Source organism: Ciconia boyciana, chromosome 8 (genome assembly GCF_034638445.1).
Source record: "Ciconia boyciana chromosome 8, ASM3463844v1, whole genome shotgun sequence".
NCBI classification, from domain to species: domain Eukaryota; kingdom Metazoa; phylum Chordata; class Aves; order Ciconiiformes; family Ciconiidae; genus Ciconia; species Ciconia boyciana.
In genome coordinates this window covers 48,214,033-48,239,319 of record NC_132941.1, presented here as the reverse complement: position 1 = coordinate 48,239,319, position 25,287 = coordinate 48,214,033, and the positions used below count along the sequence as shown (strand labels likewise).

Genomic DNA, 25,287 nt, shown 5'->3' with positions numbered 1-25,287 from the left:
AACGCTATCCTTGAGGCACGCTCTTGCCCTACTTAGCAGGAAGTTACGGAGGAATGGAAAGGAACCACACTGCACACCTGCTATAAGTTTTATTTACACAGGAATTGTTGCTAGTGGTCTTAAAGGAAGGCTTGATCCTTCTATTTACAGTTATATACAGATTTATAGTTGAAAAGTAAGAAAACTGTACAAGATAACACAAAAATATAAGACAAATTGGATCCAATTAAAGTAGTGAATAGATAAGTTAAGAAAAATCTGACATTTAAATTTCAAATTGTAATGTTATGAGTAGTATATATGTAGTTTTTAAACCAGATAGCAACGTAAGTTACACCACACTAAATCTTTACCCCAATTATGTAGACTCTGCTTTTAAACACCGGACAACTGGAAGCCTCCTGCACTTAAAAATACATAATGGTAATTTTGACTTGATTTCCACAGAGGGACCAGTTACAAAAACCCACATGTAAGGAATTTATTTACATTAAATATTAGCAAAAATGGACCAAGAGAATGCAAGTGTTCCTCACCTGCAGTGCTATCCATTTTAAACTGCCATCCCCTACAATCACAAGTTGTTGTACAGCATCTTTGAGAATAGGAAATGTTTGGAAATGTCTGCTGTAACACATACAATATGACCTTATGTCTCACAGTTAAAAGATGTTAAAGAATTAAGTATCACTAAACCAGATGCTTTTTGGATTTCAGTATTGCACACTAAAAGTTTCAAAAACGATTCTGTGTCTTCATTATTCTGAAGTGTTAAAAGTGGCTGCTCCTTTGACAACACAAAGTCTGCAGATAGCTTTGTCAGTTTCTAGTGTTCACCATTACATACAAGTATTTCTTAACTGGAAATGGCTCAACAAAATAAAACTTCTGGTGGCAAAACCCTTTCACAGAATACCCACTCCATTTTTAATAAGCTGCACAACCAATACACCAAAAAAAAATGCTTAACACCACTCGCTTTGAAAGCTGTACACTCTGAAAATAGCAGCCCTGATCTTACCACTGTTTAAAATTCTGATTATTTTTGCTCTAACAGCTTTGGGCACAATACTTCCACAGTTCCTGAGTTAATTACATTTGCCCAGACTGAAGAATGAAACTGTATTTAAAAGAAACCACAAAACCACAACCAAAAACAAACCAGAAAAACCTTGAACAAGTAAATAAAGACCATAACCCTTCCCAAATTTTAACCATCTTGCACATAAACCTACCAAACTACCTTATTTGGTCCTCAATACCTTCAAATGGTTAATTTTGGAGGTAATATTTGTACCAAAAGCATTTGGTTTGGATAGCAGTTTTGGGGCCTTAAGATTTAGCATTTCCCTCATCCCCCCAAAAAAGTGCCTTTGTGGTATTTGTAAAAAAAGTTATGCCTCAATTTTTTTTTTAAAGTACCAACAGAAGTTATTACAAATGTTTATTGCATTGAGCTGATTCTTTTAAAGTATTAAATATGAGCTCTCCCACTTCTCAGTTTCATAGGTTTTAGTATTCTGTGTGAAAACAAAATCTTCCCACGACAAAAGCTAATACTGGCAAAAGGGTGAAGATTTCATCAGTTCATTACTCCACTGAGAGCTGTGTCGGTTTTCCATCTCATTTTCACATTTTCTATAGTGCTTTTCCACATAGAAGTGATGCGAAAACTCCTTTGTCATCAAGTGGTTTTCCACATTTTCAGTTGACCTCAACATTACGACAATTAGCTTTTCAGTGCTGGGCTATGGTTCTTGTCCCCTTCTTTGTTGTCCTTCATCAGTGAGGCAAACACCTGGAAAAGTAAATTATTTAATTAATATAAAAAAGCCAGTCTTTTGGCTAAAAAATATCAATATTAACCACCACAATATTAGCATGGAGATTAATTTCTAGAATGAGACACTAGAAAGGAAGTGCCCATTGCTCGGAAGTCAGACATGCAGCATAAAGTAGTCATTAAGAGAAGTGCTCCATATACTCATGTGCTGACATGTCTATTTTGAGATACATGTATCTATCTCCAAGAAACTCACCTGTGCCCATTTTTTGTTACTATTCTGCATCTGAATAGCTGCAATACAACTAAAAAGCTTTTCTGATGTAATGTCTTCCGGAAGTTTTGTTAGAAACTGTGCTATATGAATAAAGTCCATCTGTAGGAGAATATCTTCATATAACCGAAGGATTCCTAACCCTGTCCTAAACAAAAATTCTTCTCCATCTCTACAGAAAACGTCCCAGACACGACAGGCCAGATCAAGTGGTAATGACTTGCTGTAGAGTGTAAAAATCCTACAATTGAGAAAAAAGGGCACAGTTATAATTTTAACCTATTTCAGAAAGGTGAAAATACAACCTCCTTTAAACCTCAGTTATGTTAGCTGAAAGCGAGCAGATGACAAGTTATTTCATATGTTCTTATTTCTTCCATATTTCAAAGATCCACAAGTGTCCAGTTTTTAAAGTCAGTGCTCCTACCCTGAAACCCATCTCTTTTCAAGCTACAGGAAATCCTCCACTTGAAAGCCACCTCCTTTAGGAAGTTCTGGCTAGGGAAGTTACAAACATCTTTACACTCAAACAGAGTGTAACATACAAATAAGAACTTAACACTTCCCATTCTTTAAGCCATACAGTTTAAACAGCTCTGTTCATCATTTGTTTTCTAAACTAAATCTAAAGCCACAAACCATCTCAATAGAAGATTACATCCCACTAATGTACTAATGAGAATTCAATAACTACATTTCCATGATACATTTTTAATTTCTATTCACATTAACAATCGCCAAAATCTAAAGACAGTTGCTGTTCTATTCTTACTGGGAAGAGTCCACTTGCATTTCTTATTGCAAAGTTTATTTTTAAAAAGCATTCATTGTACACAGGCAGAGAGTTCAGTCTGCTGTATGGACCATATTGTAGAACCCCACCCCTAAATTTGAGGGGTTCCTTTGATACAAAACACAGTGTTCTCTGTTTCCCTATTATTCCTATTAGGAAGTGGTTCAGGAACTTGAGAACACTCCTTACCACAGACTACCACAACCTCTTCTACTCTCCCTTTATAAGAGGAGTTCTCTATCTCAAGGCCATCTTTGGAACACGTGCAGGAATAACAATCTTCATTTCTCACAGTTAACTGGAAGCAGAATATTCTAGTACTTTGTACAGCAGCACTGTTTCCACAACATAGATATCTCTCTCAATCTGCCTAAACTCTCAGCACTGCAGCATGCTCCTGACTCAATGCTGCTATTGCGTAACCTGCTCCTGCTGAGACTTACTGCTTACTGATAAGCTGCATCTTATAGCCGAAGTTCTTAATTTGCAAGTATCAGGTGACATGACATTTTTATATTATTTAATTCTACCCAGTTCCATTCACTCTATTAGAAACTTCTAACCCATATAATAATCCTATATGAAGCACATCCTTATCCACACACATACACTTATGAATAGACATTCTGTATTTGGCAGCACTACACACACTTCAAGGATGCTTGCATTACTGCCTTCCATTACAGGCCCATAACATAGTTTGGTACTCTCTGCTTTAGAGCATTCATTACTTCAAAATGTTCACTGTATTCCCAAGTTTATCCCTTCCCAAATCAGGTCCTAAATTTCATCCTCCGTCTGCTTTGAAGTCTATATTCCTATATGCATACTTTCTTCAGTAGCAGATTATGTTCATTTCATGCAGTCACTTACAATAGACAACTACGGTGTAGTAGCCTCCTCTCCCCTACTTACGTTACACATAGCTGACACTTACCTGCAGCAACAGGAAAAGGAGACACACAGGACTCCTGTGTGTCTCCTTTTCTATCTGAATAGATGTCACTCCTAATCCCAGTTCATAAAATCCTGCCAGAGGAACTGCAGTTGCACAAAACAGTTCACCACAATTTCACAAGACCTAGGAAGCTGAGGTACACACACACCTACTGAATGCTTTTTTTTATGCTGTATTTCTGTTGCTGAAAAACCTATAGCAAAATGGAAAGTGTTCCAACAGTTGTAAGGTTAGGTTTGCTATGTTCTCTGAACTCACCAGTCTATCAAATATATGTCTGGAGTAAGACTGTATGATCTGAAATGAAGAAACAATTTGGGAAGATTTTCTTCAAAGAATACTTCAAAGGCTGCAAAGTATTTCAGCATCTGTAGAGACAGTAAAGCACCTCATAAGCAGTCATCAGAAGAATGTTTAATTGTAGAATAAACACAAACCCCACCAAGAATTGAGGATGTCATCATAGCACAATGTGACTTCTTAGGGTAAGTACAACGATTTGATTTTTCCTCTAGAAACATTTAAACAGTAGGATGTGTTCTATGGATTAGTATCTGGTATTCTCAGTTTTGTAACTACAGGTTAAAGTTCTCCATTATTCAATCAGACAAAAGGAAGTCATCAATAAATCAACTATGCTGCAAGTCAAAAGAATGTTATGGTTCAAAACCAGAAAACTCTGTGCATACCATGCTGTGATCCACACGGAAAAAGGCCAGCTGGCATGGCTTGTTTAGAAGGTTAGCAAAGGCAATGAAAGCATCTGCCTCTTCCAGATTGAGAATGAGCACAGCAGCAATGAAGGACATCCCTTGTACCTTCAAGTGGGAAAAGCATCGGGCAAATATAGGTGAGTAGGTTCAGTACATCTTATGTCTTTGGAAATGGAAATATTTACAGTCTGCAATATATCAAATACCATTGCGTAACATTTCCAGATGAACAGAAACAATACAGATAAATAATTTTTATGCATGCAGTCAGCTTGATTTCAGCAAGACAGAGTGTTTCTTCAGATGCTGGTTTTAGGTGCTTGATGGGAGTTCTGGGAGGTCTCATGATCACAAGTCCTTGGGACTTGGAATGCAAGAACGTTAAAACCACACAGGCTGGATGCAGAGCTCATAAGAGACAAAATTTGGCCTTAAGTTCATTGTTAAGCTATGGGAAAAGTAGACATGGAGAAAAACCTCACATATGGGACAGTTTAGACCCAGACAGATATGTTGGAATTGAGACAAAATTCTGTTTCAGAACAGTCAATACATATCTTTCCACTTGCCAAAGAGTATTTGTTCACATACATAAAATTACATTTAAGTGGTTAGCTACAATGCAAGTTTAAATTTTTCCATGATTACTCTCTCAAAAACACTTTAGCCTGCAATAGAAGTGAAGAGCATTATTCTTGTAGTTGTTAACTGATTATCTGAATACTCATTATTATAAAAAATACTGAATACTAATTATATTATAAAAATAATTTTACCAATTTCAACTGCAATGATGATTATTCTGCTGTTTCTAGGCATTTATGCTGCCTGCTCCTCATTTAAAAAAGATGCACTCAGTATTTTAACCAACTAGGGAAAAAAGTATTGATATGGATCAAAAGCAGTCCCACAGCTTTCCATTTTTGTGGGATAGATGGGTGTGGAAATAAGACTACATTAAGTTTACTGCAATATTAACATTAATAATAATAATAAAAAAATCTATGATCAGCAATATCCAGGCTAGCTGTGTTCCTAATGAAAAAGAGAAGATCTATCCATGAAAAATTATTTATTTGCCTTTTAAAACTCCACCCTGGGAACAAGCAGTCTCAGAACCTGCAGAGTTTGTAACCTCACTTAAAAGAGTATGGGAGGATCTCCAAAAATGAGGTCACAGATGACAGAATTCAGGGCTAAAAACATTTGAACATGAAAAACCAACTAGATATTGATGCAGAGTCCCAAGCATGTCTGATTTAGAGGAAAACACACCCTGTGCTAAATAACACTTTGTTGCATGGATCAGACTTAAAACTCTTCAAGTTCTTTTTAGCCCAGAAGCAATCAGAGCTTGTGAAAGGTGTTCCTAGCTACCGCCACGAACAAAGAAAGAAAAAGAAGAAAAAAGCATCTGTTTGTTATTTAACTACTCCTGTAAGCTGACACCATTCAGAGAGATGTTAGGTTTAGTTGGTTTGTTTGTGGGTTTTTTGGCAGTTTCTTTATGGGCTTTGGGGTTTTTTTTTTTTGGTTGGCTGGTTTTTGGGTTTTTTTTGGGGGTTTGTTGGGTTTTGGTGGTTTGGGTTTTTTTTGGTTGGTTGGTTGGTTATTTTTAAACCACAGTAATGTTTGCTGCAAACATGAACTCGGAGTGATTAAGCTTTGACAACAAGACACCAATACGGAGTTTCTGGATTTCAGGACGTGCGGTAGTGAAGCAGGGAGTATCGCTATGGAAATAGCAGCAGTGGGAGCAACATTAGGACAGAACAGGCTAAGTCCTCACTGGAAGTCTGCTAGCATTTTGGTTTTTTTTTCTGTAGATACTGTGGGTCTGTCAGAACTATAATGCCTTGTGAACACATCCAGTTAAAATTTTCCATGCAAGACAAACAGTATACTCATCCTTGACATTCAGTACATTTTCAGCTATTTAGTTATCTCTATAAATTACCATCATTGTAACTGCTATGAAATTACTAAGTGCCAAAGTTGAATTATTTTTAAGTGCTAGTAGCATAAAGTTTAACCAACCTACTTATTAAATACGCTCTAATACATGACATCTTAAGCTTATTTGCCATGTTATAAACATTTTACAGCAAATACTTACATATCCCACATCTGGTCTGTAACATGTATATGCTCCTAAAACACTATGCAGGAGATCATGATAAGGACCACCCTAATACAAGGGGAGAGAGGAGGAGGAAAAGAAAAAAAAAAGTTTTTTCAAAATCACTTTATAAATATAGAAAGGTAACAAGCCAGTATTTTAAGATGCAGGTGAGCCAGTGAATTATTGCTTTGTTCACATCTAGATAATACCAGTGTTTACTCTAAGCATTACCATGTATGCTTTTGAGATGTTAAAGGAGAAGTAACAGACCAATAACCCTATGAAATAATTTAGTAGAAATCAGTATATATTAGACAATTAGTATATCTGGTACACATCCAGCGTTGGTTTTTCCTCTTCAGAGACAGTGGACGTTTTAATTCTTAGTAACACAAGTTACTGTATTACAATAGTGCATGCTATTTTATATACATGTGTATGCATATATCTATATAAAAATCATAAAGCCTGAAAAAGTATACTAAAATGCGTCAAGATTTCTGTAGAAGCCGTAAGAATAGTCTCATTTTTGCATGTAGTTTCATGAACATTAATAGGAACCACATACAATTTTTCCAGAAGAAGCCTTATAGTCCATTGTTAAGTGTCCCTACTTTATTCTCATTTAAAAAAAATATATATTAATATTTGCTGTTGTATGTAGAAAAGAACCAATTTTACTTTTGTTGTTTTATACAAACAACTTATAAAAACTATTCCATATTTAGCCAGCTAGGTTTCTTTTCTTGTTTAACTATTCAGAAGTTTAAAGTTGTCATAACTGAAGTTACAGAAATCTCACCTTCTGGAAAATATACAGGGATGGAAATGTGCGTGATATATCCAACTTAATTAGCTCCAGACTGGCCTCACGATCAGCAACAGACACACCTGCATCTGCAAGCAAAACCAACACTTACTAAAACTGATAGACAAATTCTACAAACTTCAGAATAAAACTGCCATAGGCACATAGAGCACTTTTAGGATCTAGGGGAAAAAAGCTACCTAGTTCTAATTCTTGGAATGCACTTCTACAGTGCTATACTTCAGGAGCTAAAACTGCCCACTGATTCCTGGTATATGCCATCACCTCCAAAAAGTGAGGGAAACGATCAGTAATTACTACCTGTCTACTCATTCTTTTTCAAGTCATACACCTTTACACCATTCAGACTTGAAAACAACAGGTTACCTTTTACTTCTGTATAACACTCTATCCAGGCCCAGACTGGCCCTGCATTCACTAGAATTTGCACTTTGCCCAGCCCAGTCCTCAAAATCCTGTCTTCTTTCTTTTCTTCTACTGTGACTTCAGTTACTGAGTCTGTGCAAGAACACAGAGTGAGAGCATTGCTTTTGATCGAAACGTGATCCAGTGGGATCTCACTTTTCAAATTTTTCATTCCTAATCGGCTCATTTGGCAGCTCATTTCAACCAGCAGCATTGAAATACACTCTGTACACTAGGAGAAAAAGATGAATTACATCATTATCACAAGAAGCCAGCACTGCTTCACCTGCAAAGTCAAGCATATTACTTCTGTAGTCATGCTTTTCTCATGTCCCACTTTTACTGAAGGTAACTAAAATATACAGAAAAACTTCAGTGAAGTTTCCAGAATTGACCACACAGTTATGATCTGCAGAAGTTACATTACTTCTGAGCTCTCATTAGATGTCATTTGACTCAGATTTTTTGCATCCTAAGGAGTGGCATTCCTCAAATGGCAAGAAAGAAGGCAGCATTCACTCAAGAACCTCCAGAAGAAATTCTGCTGGCCCTTGAATTATCTCTATCCTGTCCTCTACACAGGGACATGATGGAAATACTATTGATAGCAAGGAGAAAAATACACACAGCACCTGGGGAAAAGGCTCTTTCAGAGGCCTTAAACCAGTCAAGAGCTATTTGGGAAGCAGAAGATTGCAGAATTTGATGAATAGGCTAAACAGAACCTGCTCTGCTGAAGCCTGGAAAGCAGCATTTTCTTCCAGTCCTCCTAAAACTAAGTTGCATTCAGGAGTGAGTGGGACTGCTGGAGGCTGTGTTAGGGGAATTTGGGAGAAAGGTGGCAATTATTATTACAGAGAAAGAACATACACAATCTAAAATAAAAAGTTAAAAAACTGCTGCTTAATCCTTCCTTTCTCTTTCAAAAGGAACAGGTATTAGTATATTGGTTAATTTAGGATAATTTCATTTGAGACAGTATCCATTTAGAGTATTCCCAAGCAAGATTATAATCTATGATATAGAGCATAAGAAATTCTGGATTTATACAAGAAATTCAGTTCAACTCCAAAACAGGAGTCACTGGGGGTCTTTTGAACAGATCTGACAGATAACACATCTTTTGATGAATATCTTGTCTTCAAGACCTAAAAAGATTTTTTTCATGCTTCAATCTTTATCTGCCAAAATAAAGTGTTAAAGATATTTGAACAGGAAAAACCTTCAGAACTACTCAAATATGTTAAATGGGGCTAAAATAATTGATCTTCCAGACTTTGCTACCAAAGATTAGTAATAAGCAGAGAGGGCTGGCTTGCTTTCCAACCAGAGATGAAAATCCTATTGGTCTAAGTTTTCCCTTATTACTACATTTCCCAGAATATCTGACACAATCAAATTGGACCGTTCCCCCTTTCATTCCCATCCAGAAGTACTACCTTTCCAAAATAAACAAATTACCTCAGCCTTCCCCCACACTCAGCTTGCATCCGCACAACAAAAGAGCAAGCAAACTGCCACCCCACAAACCAAGGAGCATTGCAAACTTATTTTCCAAGGATAAGCATATTTACAGTCATGTACACACACAATTTTTTAATACGAGTTTCAGATGAGTCACAGAGTTAGCCTAAAGACGACCTGAGTAATTTACAGTCAAAGTAGCCAATTAGTCAGGACGGGCTATGGCAAGTGCAAACAAAAAAAGCACTTCTTGCATTACAATGGCATTTTCTTTCCCAAAAAAGAGACCAACTCAAAAAAATAGTCATTTCATAGCAGCTGGTACTGACAGTATCACATAAGACAGCATTTTAAAAAGTAACTGTTAACAGCACAAGGAGTTAATGTTTATAACAAGGATATATCCACCATTAAAAACATCATTGATGCTATTTTTAAGAGGGAGACTAGCCACAGGAGACAGCAATATGCCAGTGATAAAACTCCATTATACATACAAGTGTGCTAACATCCCCATTTAATAGATTAGGGAGGAAATGCCATCTGGGCAACCAAGGAAATCCAAGTGGGATACAAAATGTGTAATATGTTATTTATTCTTCACCTTTCAGTTCCACAATCAAAAAAAAAATAGAAAAGATTTTTTTTCTTTCCCAAAATTGTGGAAGAGATACCAACATAAGAACCATCTACAGTATGTGCTGTTGCTTAGCTCTGCTTAATGTAGTTTCCCATTTCTTCTTTTTGTATTTCATCTAAAATTTTCACAAGACCTTAGTCCTTATATTTCAGGAATTCAGAGGAAAACACGTTTATTTGAAAGTGAACTAGCACATGCAATATTTTAATGCATCTTTTATTGATATAGTAAATACCATTAAGCCTCTCACTCACTGACTTGCTGTAAGAAAGCAAACATTTAAGTAGGGAATGACTCAGAGCACTTTTAACAAGTATTCCTAATGCTGCAATTGCAGCTCCAACTTGTGAGACTTTCTGGGTTTGTAAAAGTGAATAGGAGGCTGTCTAGCATTCAGGAGATCTCACCTTCTATGTCATTCTCAGAACTTGTCTCACTGAAGCTTTTCCATCTTTCCTTAGCTCTCGACAAGAAGATTTCATAAAGTTCTGCAAGAAAACAAAACAAAACCAACAACAAAAAAAGGAAGAGATAAGTAAGAAAAGCACCCATCCAAAACAAAAGCACACTAAGTATTCTTGGCTTTGGTTTTGTTGCTTGGTTTCATCTTAACCACTGGGGGTGGGGGGAGAACCTATTTGATGGTTACCACTAACCACTGGAGTACCACTATACACAGTTTTATAGTGTGCACTGTATTATGCCTTCTTCTGTGGTGAACATGCAAATTACAAGAGGGAAATCATGTCTTAAAGAATTCAAATTTTTATTTTTTTGAATGGGTTAGAAGACTTCCAGTTCATCAAAATCATTAGTTATGAAATAAAGCAATTCCCCTTTCCACACCCTTAAGAAAGCAAAGCTACAAATTCTCAATTTTAAACTTTTTTTTTTTGGGGGGGTGTATCTTAACTCTTATGAGACTAAAATGTTTTCATAAGCAGTTTTGGAACCTTGTTTCCATAATTTACCAGGCTATGTTGTCTAACTGTAAAAAGAGTTCCTAAGGTTGTAAAATACAGTTCTTCAAAAAGCAAATATACCCTGATTTGTATTTTTTTTTTAAACAAAAGCTTAAATTTTTCTTTGAAAATAAACCAACTTGATTTTGCATTAAAATGTGATCTGTTAAGGCATACCAGGAGTGATATTTAATTCATTTCCCACAGCTAGACTCCAAACTTTCCCACGTACACTTGGGGGTAATCCTTGCCACCACAACTCTCGAACTCTTCGGGTAGCACGCCTAGAATAGGGAAGCAGGAAAAAAAAAACCCAAAAACAAAAGGCACATATTGCATATCTTGTTTTCTAAAATCATTGGGCAACTTAGAAGCAAAATAACATACTATTTTCCAAATCAATATTCAAGGATCTCTGCTTATGCTAAAGGCCCGTTAAAAAAAAAAAAAAAACAAAACATTAAGCTCCCAGAAAGGACATTTCATGTTGCTCTGTAATGACCTCTCACTATATCATGGCAACAAAAAAATGACTTCTTGACAAAACAGACAGGAAAAGGAAAATAAGGTATGTGGTTCCTCTGTTTCCAGAGAAGAAACAAGGCAGCCTTGCTTCATTTACACAACAGAACTTTACTTACATGCCTTCCCAGTTAGGTAGTATTTCATTGACCCAAATCACCATAGCACTAGCGATATTCTCTTCTTGCTTGAAACGCTCTCTCATTATTTTTTTCCTTTTATGTGCTTCTTTAATTTCTGTTAGGCATAACATGTTAATAATTCTGTATTAGTGTATATAAATTATTAGGTAAATAATTCAGCTATTATCTAAATAATTAGATGTCTGATAGAGATCAAGGGTAAATTACAGTTGCGCAGGAGCTAGTTGGTACTACTTCTGTTGATTGTAGGTGTATTTCTCAGGCAATTTTTTAGCTTAAGCTGTCTTTAAGTTATTCAAATACACAGAGATTTAGGCAAGCAAAAATCTGGCTAGAAAACTTGTAGCAGTCTTTTCAGCAGTACACAGAATGACTAAAAAGCAAGCACATCAGCACTGTTTTTCCTGTAATGAATTTCACACCATGTTCTACCTAAACCTTACTTATTACTTAGACTAATCAGCAATAATTATAGATAAAATTATCATTCAAAAGTGCAATTCCACATCTATTTAAAAATTATTCAAATTCTACTGAAATGTCAACCTAGAAGGGTCATGCCTTTTCTTTTCTGGAAAGAAGACAAAGATCTGAGACAAAGCCATAATGCTGAACAAGAGAAGAGTGTTCTGCCTTCTGTTAAAAAAGGATCATTTGTAGATGCTCTTATTAAAAATGCTAAAAGGACAGAGCAGTGCTATCTTGACATCACCAAGAACCACTGTGAAATTGCAAGACATTTTCTATTTATGCATGCATTAGACACATCAACAGAGTAAACATGCCATCCCTGGTAAACTGATACAGCTGACCAGCTTCATTAAGTTTTTACTGAAGCTTTGTGTGTGTAACAGTCGTTAATTTAATGAATACTAGGGCACACATACTGAAACACTACACATGGCTGACCCTCCAAAGAGGCAGTTAGAGAACATGGACCACAGATCACACCTTACAAGGTGCGGACCACAAGAGAAGAGTGAAATGAGTTGTCAAATGCCTTGGCTTTCTTATTACATTTTTCAGAGTAAGCTGCCACAGATCCATAGAGGCTCAATCAGTTCAGAAGCTTATATCTCTGACAACAGCCCAAGCACAACATGCAGCACCTATTCTTAAAATAGCTTATTCCCTGAATACTAGGCACAAGACTACAAAAGTCCCTTTCAACAACTATTCATAGATTGACACAGTACCAGATGCTACAGATATGTTTAATTTAAAAAACAGATCTAGTGGGAGTAGGAAGGTTCACACAGGTACAGCTGGTTGGAAAAACCCCAAAGTTTTCATCTGTCTTCACATTGGAATTGATCTCAAATTCCTGAAAAAACATATCTTTAAGCAGTCAAGCTTTATTATACTTTGACTCTCAGTGGCAACTGCAGCAACACAGCTTGAAAAAATAATCTGAGTACCCAGAAAGTTTCTAGCTGATCACATTACACAAGTTAAAAAAAAATCATCAAGTTCCTACTTAAAAATTAAAGAAAAGGTTAAACTGACTTCTGAACGTAGTTACATTCACTGTGGTGGAATAAGAATACGATTAGATAATTGAGTTCTGTTTTAAACGGTATGCACATATGTACCAGAGAATAACCTAGATATTAAACAAGGTTGTCCTCTACTGTACCTACTAGCCTACAAGCCAGAAATTACTTCATTTTTGCTGCACAGTTAAAAATAATTATAACTATTATTAGCAGTTAACATACCTCGTTTTTTTGCCTCTGCCACCATCTCATCATACTCTTGTCGGTGACGTAAAGCCTCCTCCACCGATTTGGCAGGAAGATTTCTGAAAACAAGTTGTTCCTGAATTCAATACACACAAATGACATTCTGAACCATTTCAAAAGAGGTTTTAATCTGGCTTCTCTCTAAGGTGAGCTTTGGGGTTGTCACACTACCAGTGTTTCAGTAACAGCAGTGGAGAACTACCAGACGTTTACTGCTTCTGTTTATTAGTTCTCCTATAGCTTCCCCCCAAAGCAGAGTTATTAGATTTGTTGAACATCTGGAACGATGCTCAAATGAAGTTTGCTTGAAGTGACAAAAGGGAAGTACTGATATTCCATACAGTTATTTATTCCAATGCATTTCTGCACATGCATATTTTAATCATTAAATATAGCTGCATATCAATACTCCATTTGTTCATATGAAATCTGTGATAACGTATTTTCAATAAAAGATAAAGGTTTTTATTCATTATAGTTAGCCCTTTAAAACTCCCACAAGAGAAGATAGGTTTACTAAAGGAAGAAAGGATAAATCCCCATTTATGTCAGAGCTAAAGCTAAGGAAGCTTGCTTCAGTGCTACAAGTTCACCAGCTTAAAATGTGTTTGTTTTTTGACTGCATAGTGATCCCCTAATTGCCAAGCACACACTTCCTTTTGACCAGGCAGACTCATTCCAAAACAAATCAGAACACAATGTTTGGTCTCAGTCTTTTACCCAACCTCTAGCCTACTTTGGTTCAAAATAAACAGAACACAGTTTTGTCATTTTAATATTAAAAAAAAAAAAATTTTCCATCTCCTCTTATACAAGCAGAAAAGATCACTTTATTGATATTTCCAATGAAAGTGAGAGCAGAATCTATTTTCAAGGATGAGATTGTGGCAACACATTACGCACTTGGGATGGCACTCCAATTTGAAACAAGTGGAAGTGTCATCTGTAAAAACATACTTATGGTAGTTCATGAATCGTGGTATTTTGAAAGTACAGAAAAGCATCAGCAAACCAGTTACTGCATATCTTACTCTCCACCACACAGTAAAAGAAATAAAACATTTACAAAAAAATCATAGCAATCCGTACCTCCATTCAGGGTATTTCCTTCTTAGCACTGAATGAGCTTATATACTACTAGAGAGAATATCGAAGGAAACACTGTATGTTCTATTTTCCACTTCCTAACTGGAACTGATTACAGCAAACATTTAACAGTGCCATGACAAGCTTTCTCAAGGTGCTATTTGAAAGCTTTGCTCCATTTGCTTTCCTCACAGCATGTGTTCCTAGTCAGCAGGTCCTCCCCTTTCCTTCAAATTGCTGAAGACTGTATAGCTGAAAATACTGACCAATTTATTACCCAGTTTTCATTACTATTCTTATTTGTACTTAATGCTGGTTTTGTTGCACCTTCATCTGCTCTTTCCTTGCCTTCACCTGTAGTTTTAAGGAGCCATGAAAACATAACTGGAAGAAGGGCAAGGAACAGTATCAGTGAACACTATCATCTCAGTACCAACAAAGCATTTAGCTGTAGTTGCCAGATACAAAATGAGCATTCAGCATTTGTGACAGAAAGGTATTTCTTGTGCTTCAAAGGCAATTCTTCCCACTCCTGCTGTTACCTACCTAATACTTTTTCTTTTTTAAAAGACTCTTCTGGTAAGCCAAATCCAGGATTGCTGAAATAACAACTACCACTGTTAAGTCTTCCTGACTGGTCTAGGAAATTAAGTTTCCAGAATGGGGGAAGGAGAAGGGAGTGCACACTGAGGTGGCAGGGAAGAAATCCATAAGTCTTCAGGAATTTTCCTGATTAAGGATGCGCACAACACTGTCACAGGCAGCTGTGATATACAGTAGATAACAGGTGGCCCCATTACAGCAAGAAAGAATTCCTCATATAGACTATAATACACTTAAAGGTTCTTCTGGAGGTATTCGTTAGGCTATTATCTGGGATGGAATAATCCAATGATACTTTCCTGTAAGACTTGTGAAGTTGAGCTCATCAGAAGCATACTGAACAAATTCAGTCATCATCAGTTCCACAGCAGAATCATACTTACGCTGGTCGATCCTCCAGAATCAAAGCAGTAGTTGAAAGTGGTTCAAATTCAATATTTTTACGTCTTGCTGATGGGGGTGGAGGTTTATACATTCTTCCTGTCCGTGCTTCATATTCCTAAACAACATTATTGATAAAAATTCAATTTCAACTTTCAGCCTCACTTCTAATACTACTTAACACATTAAATAACGTTAAGATATATGATATTAAATAATTTACAACAGCAAGGAGCTAACATTACAAGTTGAAATTGTTTATAGCAAGACAGTGCAGCTTTCCAGGAATTCTAAGTAAAGATGAATGAGAAAGCAGTTTCTTGCATCAACTTAATCTTTGCTCTATTCTAGTTCAATATTACTACTGAGCATCCAAAGTTACAGTTAGGAAATCTGCACCATCTCCCCAAACTAATTAGTGTGCAAGTATGTTTAAGCAATCTGTGAAGTTGACAAAAAATCCAACAAAAAGCCACTAACCAAGAATGTGTGTGTCTTCCCATTTCTTTCCTTTTGATTCTAGCCACCTTTAAGATCCGGTACCCCTCACATGTTTCTGAAGCCTTTAGCAAGGCTATCAAAACCACATTATCTAGAACTACCTACACTATACTCAGTGACAATATAACAATATTTATCATTACAAGTCTGTTTCACATCATTTCTTTCTCAGAGGTTAAAACATGCAATCTACTTAGAAAGAAATATTTAAGAGCCTATACACAGAAGATTCTGAGGAAGAAAGAATCCCATTCCTTTTTCCACAGAGCAACTCAACAAAACAGAAATATGAGACGGTCTTTAGGAAAAAGGCTAGACAGAGCCAGATGAAAACCTCAAATCTCACGTTCCCTCTTTTTTAGCCTCTGTAAATAAAAGTTTACTGCCAAGTTACTGAGAAACCTATTCTTATGATCCAGCAAATCTTAAAAGGTTATCTGTGAGAAGACTCTCAACTTACTCCCAAACCAAGTTAGCTTGTGGGTTCACACTCCCCTTAAGCATGAAGGCTAAACACTAGTTTCTCTGCAAGTCTTCCACATGCTGGAATTCAAACGCAGAATACTAAAAGCTGAAAAATCATCTTTTTAAGAGAACAAATTCAAGGTACTTTAGTAATGTACTTTCACAGATCACACAGCTCTGTTCTTAAGCACAGCCAAATGAGCTCTAACTTGTACAAGGTTTTTTTCATCTAAGGACAGTTTGTTATTGTACATCTGTTGCTTCAATAATTGTGTAAGTAAATTCAGTCTCAGATTAACCAAAATATCTTATGTTTAAGTCACCAAAAATAAAAAACTGATTGATTACTAATTAGGTCATGTATCTTCCCAATCAAACATAACAATCTTCTCTAGAAACTGCTCCCACATGAATCTCACACCTCATACACAGCTTCTTGTACACATTAGTTCTTCCAGGGAGAAAGAGGGCTTTACACATTCAGGATTCATTGATAGCATGATAGAAGCAGAGCTGACAACTAATCTATTATATAGCTTAAAAGTTCAGTATACAGTTGAAGTCCATAAAGTTAAATGGGAAAAGACCTCTTACAAACATGACAAGCGCAGCCTCAGATTTCCAGAGAAGACACAAAGCGTTTGCCCAATGCTAAGGTGGCTTAAAGCTTGCTGCTCAACAGCCTCCTTACCCTATCCATTTTAATGATCCCTAACAAAATTTCTGTTCTTCCACATTCGGCATAACACATTAAATGATCTGAAAAGTATAACCTCAGTGAAGTCATATTAATCTCATCTCAAGAGGATGCTATCACAGAATCATGGAGGTTGAAAGGGACTTCTGGAGATCATCTAGTCCAGCCTCCCTGCTCAAAGCAAGGTCAACTACAGCAGGTTGCGCAGGGCCTTGTTCAGCAAGATTTTTAATATCACCAAGGATGGAGACTCCACTCTTGCTAGGCAGAGGCTACAGCACCTGGTATTCCCAAGAGGCTTCCCATCCAAGTACTAACCAGGCCCAACCTGTTAGCTTCAGAGATCAGAGGAGATCAGGTCTGTTCACAGTGGTAAGGCCATATGCATTATATGCCACTACACTTTTCAGATCCTGAGGAGTTACCTGGACTTCTTGCCCTTCTCTTTTTCTAGTTTGTGGGAGTCAAAACAATAGTTTAACTGATGAAAAAAGGTGATTGCACCTCCACAAAACAAGCCAAAGAATGGTTTTGAAACATTCTCAGTATCTTTTAAAGTGATTTCCACCCCTGCCTCCTCAAGTCTTCACCTATTCTTCCAGCTATCCACCTTTTAACCACTGTATCATACTCTGCCCCATGGCAGTGTACCAAATAACTCATTTTGTTAGCGCCCTGGAAAGACAAGCACAAATCTACAGCAACCAGCCTACTATTTCAACTAGAGGAGAAGCTCTGTTGCTTTTCTGTCTTCAAGAGCAGCCCAAATATGCACCTTATAAAGAAAAAGAGCGAGCAACTATCATCATTTTTACATACATTCATGCTAAAAACCTAATGCTTTGTAAACACAATGACTTAAAAGTTACTAGCCAACTGTTCTTAAATACAACTTAGTTCTAAATATTTCTAAGTCTCTGGCCAAGAACAGTGGTTACACAGATTTCCTAGAGCATATTCCTCTCCTGAAGGGTAATTCCCAAGATAACTTTTGATTGAAAATAATATACATTCAACATCATTTGGCACATTCAAACAAGCATCTTGAACATCTGGACATGTAGTGTTGGTAAAGTTCTGTTGTAATTCACACAAGCACGAAAAAAAAATCAGAAAACCAACATTCACTGTATGAATGAATTCTTAAGCCTAAAATTATTTCATTCCACCTAAAACTATAGAGACATTATAGGCACTCTCACCATGCTTTATACCTCAGGCTACCCCAGCATATTCTTAAGTTAGGAATGCATCCTGTGATAGCACCTGGAGGTCAGCATCCAGGCTGCAGTATAGTAGCAATGCCATCCCTCATACTCTTAGCAGAAGTTCTGATTTACTTTCACACTTTCCAGTACTTTGTACCAGGAGCCACAAAATCAAGTTCATTTAGTGGTCAGAGATGAGGAAGCTCAAACGGTACCAACCTTTTCAGCATTCCTACACACCTAATTTGTATGCAAGTTAAATTTAAAAAAAGCATTGCAAGATGGACATTAGAAATGAAACCACTCTCACCCTTTTATTACCAGCAACACGTCTGAATGGTGCTAGTGCTTCTGGCTATCGTACATGCTAAGAACTGATATACTATTTCCAAAATAACAGAGAAGAAAAAAAAAATAAAAAAAATCAATCTTCAACAGGGATTTCCACAAAAGGCAGAACTCATCACCCAACTGTGTTTCTGGAAGTAAATACACTTTACAAACAGTTGGTTTTTGCAAGAAAAGAATGCATGCACAGAGAGGAAAAAATGTAAGTGTTACTAGAAAGAGTCAAAGCAGAGACCAAATAGCCTCAAGCTCGAACTGTCATGGCTGCACATTCCCCAAGATGAAATACATTCCGAAGTATCAGAACTTCCCAATGGAAGACGCTTCTTCCTCAAGAAGCCTGTGCTCTAGGAAACTTACTTGAAGGTTAGATCCCAGAACCATCAGACATGCATGGAACTCACTAGTTTGTGCAACTAAAATATCCATTTTTTCTGGAATATTTTGTATGACTAGATGTAAAGAATCCCATAGCCTTAACTGTGCATTTGATGCAGAATCTAAAATTCTTGACACAGGATAAAAAGCTTGAGCTGACATAGAATTTCACTTCAAAGGATGTGAGCTAATACTCTTCCATAATAAGGTAAAAATACAATTTAAAGTCAAATGTCTTGTCACACACTTAACATGCAGGGCATATGCCAGAGGATAGAACAGTTGACAACTAAGATTCAAGACTATGTAAGACCTGTTTATGCAAAAAAAAAAAAAAATTGGAAGTGTCACATGTATGGTTTCAGTAGTTTAGGGAACGTTGTTAAAAAATTCTTTATTGCAGCATATCTGGTATTTATTAAAAGATACGGAACATTTCACAATCCCAAAATAGATAAAGAAAAATAAATCTCAGCTTTAACAGAAAGTAAGAATAGTTATCTCATTATTAAGGCTGGAACTGCATCTTCTCATCTACTGACAATAATAAACCTGTTAGTAGGCTAAAAACATGTTTTCCTGAAAAACACTGTGACAGTATATTTAAGAGAACTTTGATATGTGGAGGGACTTGTATTTCTGGTATCTATTCCTACAGAAATATAGATAAGCATATTAACCTACAGACAGGTAACATGTAAATGGGGCTGGGAAAAGAGTCTTTTGCTTATAAACTGCCTTTGTGCTTAAGAAGATAAAGATATCCCAAATTGTAACTTCTTAAAAAAGAAAACAAAAACCAAAAACACGAACAAACAAAAATCCTGGTGTTTTAAACAAAAGAAAAATAATAAACCTGCACAGGTCCTTATTGCATGCACCTTTTTCATATCTACATGGAAAACATACAAAATTGAAGTTGCTTTCATCCTTCCTCAGAAGAGCCATATAGGACAGCTAGACCCTTCAGAGCTGTTTTAGATATCTCTAAACAGTACTGGATTGCACTCTGTAACATATGCATAATTGCCCATAGCTGCTTCTTCCAGCATCTAAGCAAACTAACTTACAGAAAGGAAAACCAGCTGCATCGCAACATCCAAAAGCATTAGCTGACCCTAAGTAGGGTATGTTTGTGGGGATAAAGTATTTAACTAAGTGTGCACATAATGATTCAATTTTAGAAGACAAACTTGCATCTACAGTGCCCAAACTATAGAGCTTTAAAGGAATAAATATTGACCATGAAATTTAACATGCACCTTGCTGGGGTAAGTTTTGATCTATCTAGGATCCAGCAACAAAAGCTGAACTCCTGGAAATAAGTGATAAAAGCCTCAGACTACAAGGATTTCAGAAGTCCTCGCAGTCCTGAAAGTACCAATTATACAGATTAAGCACCACAGAGCCAATTATGTTTTATGTATGCTGGAGGAGAAAGTGACCTGATAGGCAACACTGAATTAACTTTCACTATCTTAAGGATTGCCTCTATTTAAAGTAGATGTCAAGGCATACTAATACTGCAGTTAAACAAAGCATGCACCCTGTGTATTACGGTTTCTTTTAACATGCTTTACTCCCCCAAAATTCTAAGCCTGATATCAAAACAGGTTTTATTCAAGCAATCGTGATTTCTGTTGAGGGAACAATGGGGATTGCCTTATATTCTTCAAGTGGTTTTAAACCTCTCTCCCCTTTACACATATGTGCGACTGTGGAGCAGATGGGCCTCTAAAAACATCTATACGATTATTTTCACAATGTTGTACAGCTAACTAGAAATATCATCAGAAAGATTATTTCCCTTCATTTCAAGCAGAGCTGATCATCCCAGAATGGAAGCATTAACAGAATCACTTCGGAGGGCACCCATCTACATCCCTTTAATAAAACTAGTAGAAAATTTAAGCAAGAAGAATTTCTGCTAATGCAGAAGGATTCCTTCCTATGTAGTCATGTGTGTGTGTCCAGATTAAGTGTTAAAATTGCTGAGCTAGAACTAGTTATAAGGTGATTAAAAACAAAGAAGTGCCTATAGCAAGAGTAGATGTCACTGAAAAATTCTGAGAGTCATAAACTAGACATTTTCCCAGAACTAAGAATGCCAGATGCTATCAGGACAGGCAGAACAGTACACTCTTTCCTAACTTGCAGGCAATATAGGAAGAACCTATATTGAAGGAGGGAAAAATAATAATCTTCACATAGTACAAGAGAACAACCAAACAGACATTGAAGAGTGTCTAAGTCAACATTCCAAAGTAATGCCATCCATCTTCAATTGTTAATTTACTTTATTTTTTCCTCAATTGGATTATTAACAAGTTGCATCAAGTTTCCTCTTTTGTTGTTTACAAAAAAGCATGAAGCCAGGGGCTCTTGGGCCCAATAAAGAAGAGCTGAGAGTGGCTGGACCATGTAACATGAACCACAGGCATCACATATCAACTAGCAGTTACATTACTGCTCTGTTTCACAATGCCAGAGTAACAGATCCACAGAACTAAAAAGCTAACTTGTACTATTACTGTTAACACAGGGTGTGGGATTACATAAAAAGTTTTCATAAACATAAAAAGTTTACATAAAAAGTAACAGGCATGTGCATGAGACCAATTTCAGAAGTATACCAGTCACAGCAAATAGAAGACATAACAACATATAACAAAAGTTTCAATAGCTATGCTTTTCTAGGTTTCCAATTTCATATTGGAAATAGTGATTAAAAGCATCTGGAGTTCTGAAGTGCCAGTATTAATAGCTTGCGTGACTTAGTGACAGAGAAAAAAAAGAAAGATTCTAGGATATCAATTTTCAAAGCTAATACAAGGTGCTCAAAAATATTACAAATTAAGCCTTTTAACAACTTTTACTATTAAGCAAGGAGGCACAGCAAAGTAAGTTACTGTCAAGCTCTAGCATTACCTATTTCCTGCTATTCAAGAACATGCAATATAAACAATAATAAACAACTCTATCACTTTAAGTTGTTAGTGAGATTCATGTGTGAAGTTTATTTGCGTGTTTATTTTACTAATGGTATCTAATGAGTTGATGGTTAGTGCCATAAAATATTCATGCTACTGTGAAAATGTGATGTTTGTTCTATTTTAATGAGTGCTACATAGTCCCATGCATGGTATTGAATACAACTAGAAAGAATATATATTAAATTTCATACCCCTGTGTTTAATAGACTGAGAGCAGATATTGACGCAAGACTGCCAGAACTGTCATCCTAATGAGAAAAACAGAAGCAAAGCCTTAGTGAATAAATAAAGGAAAAGACCATTACAATATAGCAACATGCAAACCAAAATTTAAATTCACATGTAGAGTATTTATATTCTATGTTTGAAGAAACATAGATGTGGCTGTTCCTCCTTCTTCTCCAGCCCCCAAAATATACAAAAACACATATAAAGACTTCCTACTTGTGCAAGATGTGTATAGACATCTATTGGGCTATTTTTCTGTTTTAACTGAAGTTTTATATTTTCTACAATTGGTACCTTTGCCTGCAGGGACATCTTTTCCCATTGCACTTCTCAGGTGCATGACAAAAGGCGTTTCCTGATATACTGTCTCTCCCTAGTCCACATCACCCATAAAAGTTACACTTATTTAAACACTAGCCTTGGAAGATATGCTGTTAAAAAGGAAAGAACAAAACGTTGTCTATAGGCTGACATAAGAAAACAGGAACTGTTTGCTCTGAAAATGAATCTTGAAGACCTTGCCTTCATTCAGCTCATGTTAGATTGCATCTCACACCCACCTAGAACTTCACCTATAAGCTAGTTAGCTTTAAAGCTTAAAATGAATACTCAAGAATAGTACTTGCACTGCGGAGAAAGGGAAAAGAAACATAACTGGACTTGCACAAGCATTTGGCAAGAAACAAAATACTAGGGTAACTTTCAAACAGAACTTTCACATTAAATGTTTGGGTTTTTCTATTTCACATGAGAGGGTAGAAAATGTCATTAAACAGCACAGTGACTTAGAGCGGGCCTTTAAGTCCCCCACCTTCCCCCCACCATCTTATAATTAGTATTTCTAAATTGAAAGCTCAAAAGTGGACTACACCTCAACCACACTGGTGAGCTGATGAGAACTAAGATACATTTGTAAGGCTTGGAGAAACGGTCACTTAAATTAAAAGTAAGATTCTAAGCAGCAATATGAAACCCCTTGTATCGCACTGCAGCAAGGCAATCAGGCAAAAGCATGCCCGACTACAGGAGACCTTGTACAACCACAGCTCTGCAGGTTTCCATTCAAAAGTCAAGGGCGGTTTTCTAATGGAAGAGCCAAGCTTAAAGACAGGGCAGGGGGTGGGAGGGGAAGACACAGCTGTTGCTTTTAAGCATTGGATTACAGCACCTGGAAGAAGGAAAATAAGCTTTTTATCATGCCTTCAACATTATTTCTGAAGGTATCTGCAGTGTTCTTGTACCATGCATACCCCAGACTAACAAAAAGCATTTTAAAGGCTTCCTTCTCCCTTGCCATACTGTTTTCTCCTTTTCAGTACTGAAGTACCATGCCAGCCTCAGAAGGATAAGGCTTATCTTAAAAACAAAAACAAACAAAAAAACCCCACAAAAATCCACAAACAAAACCTCACAAACCCACACTTTAAAAGAAGTCCATGAAAGACAGCATCTTTACCACCTGAATCTTTTTGCTAAATCCTATCCTTTTGGAATTTGATACAGCCTGCCTAGATGATGATTTTGCTATTGCAGCACCTCAAGCTCAACAGTGTAAGTCTGCTTAACCTGCAAAAGCTCACTTCTTAAAAATAACTGGTTTTTCTTCTCTTATCTGTGTCATCCTTTGCTGAAGAAATTCAAAGGCCCAATAGAGGGGGTGGCATCCCATCAAAAAGAAAATCCAGAAGACCAAAAATATCTAGTGTCCCACCAAATCAAAGTAAAAGAAGTTCTATCACTTTTATTACCTCAAGATTGTTTCTATATTCTTTGTTTCCCCAAAACCCAGCAACTTCCAAGGACAGAAATGAAAATACGTACAATGCTTATGCTTTCTTTTTCAAGCTTTAGTAAGAGAAAGTTTGCTTCAATACTCTTTGTAGTTGACCACAAAGACTTTTTTTTTTTTAAAAAAAAAACAGCAATCAGAAGAATTCATATCAGCAGAGTCAACACCTCTGCGGTATTTTCAAAATATTAGCCCCATGCTCACTGTAGAGTACTCCCCTGAAGATACATTTGTGCCCCCAACATAGCACTGACGTAATGAGAAGTTCTCCTTGACAAGTTTTCCTTGTCCAAGCAGCTGGGTAAGGCCTGGTACTAGGAGCTGATCTGTATTTTATGTCCTTTATGCAAACAAAAGGAGACACATTTGTCTCACTGATGTCCTACCATTTTTCCTACCAGTAAAATTACCATTTTACTGACAAGATAATCATTGCAAAAGTCTAAAACACTGGGGAATGTCTTTCAAAGACTTCAACATAACACTTTGTTTTACCTCTAGCATAGCATTTTACTGACTACATGTATTACTCTGGAAAGATGACCATCATTTCTTGAGAATCTGACCGCTACAGTGTCTACAAAGAAAACCATCACAGCCTTCTCACTGCTGCTAGTAGATAAACTGTTATTCAGGTGTTATGTGTTCCTTGCAAGACCCAACACCCCATTTATTGTCTGTTCTGGTTTCAAGGCAGTTTGTTACCGACGTATTTCTACCTATATCTGCTAAACAGGCAGAAGTCTTGCCTTTCTCTTCTCTCCAATAGCAGTGCAAGATGAGCCAACATGACCTCTGTCTAGGTAACTATCTGCTTAAGAATCATTCCTATGTAAAAGCATCTAGAACCGCATTTACCTACTTCTTTTAGATATTCAAATCCTTAGATTTGTTGAAAAACATGCCATATACACTTTTTAAGCATTAGGAGCTTCATGCGTTGTTAAACTGAAACAATGAAGATTGGAGGAAAGAGTTAATATTGCAAGTTAGAAGGTCTGAGTCATATGAAAACCGACTTTAAATGCATCTGTTCCTCTGAAGAGAGACCTCTGACAACTCTTGTCCCTGGGAGACCATGGGAGTTGTACTGATTCAGTTGAATGCAGTTTCTCTGTTAGATTTCAGACTGGAGATAACGACATCAGAAAAACATGCAAGTGAAGACACTGTTTTGTAGCCCTCAAGTACAGTATTTTACTTGTTTAAGATTTCAGAGCCACCCAAAAATAATATTTTCAGAGGTTAGTGGTAGGACAG

The 25,287-nt window shown here is 36.7% G+C and overlaps 1 protein-coding gene across 1 annotated transcript in view; it reads right to left on the bottom strand.

The window, feature by feature from the left end:
• Positions 1–82: 82 nt before the first annotated feature.
• TBC1D12 (TBC1 domain family member 12) overlaps positions 83–25,287 on the bottom strand; it is a 49,320-nt gene continuing 24,115 nt past the window's right edge. The window contains 12 exon segments of the mRNA XM_072870304.1: positions 83–1,798; positions 2,040–2,298; positions 4,067–4,176; positions 4,498–4,626; positions 6,638–6,709; positions 7,446–7,540; positions 10,389–10,469; positions 11,121–11,227; positions 11,585–11,702; positions 13,327–13,409; positions 15,423–15,538; positions 22,202–22,258. Coding sequence (XP_072726405.1) covers positions 1,730–1,798; positions 2,040–2,298; positions 4,067–4,176; positions 4,498–4,626; positions 6,638–6,709; positions 7,446–7,540; positions 10,389–10,469; positions 11,121–11,227; positions 11,585–11,702; positions 13,327–13,409; positions 15,423–15,538; positions 22,202–22,258 — 1,296 coding nt within the window. The 3' untranslated portion in view covers positions 83–1,729.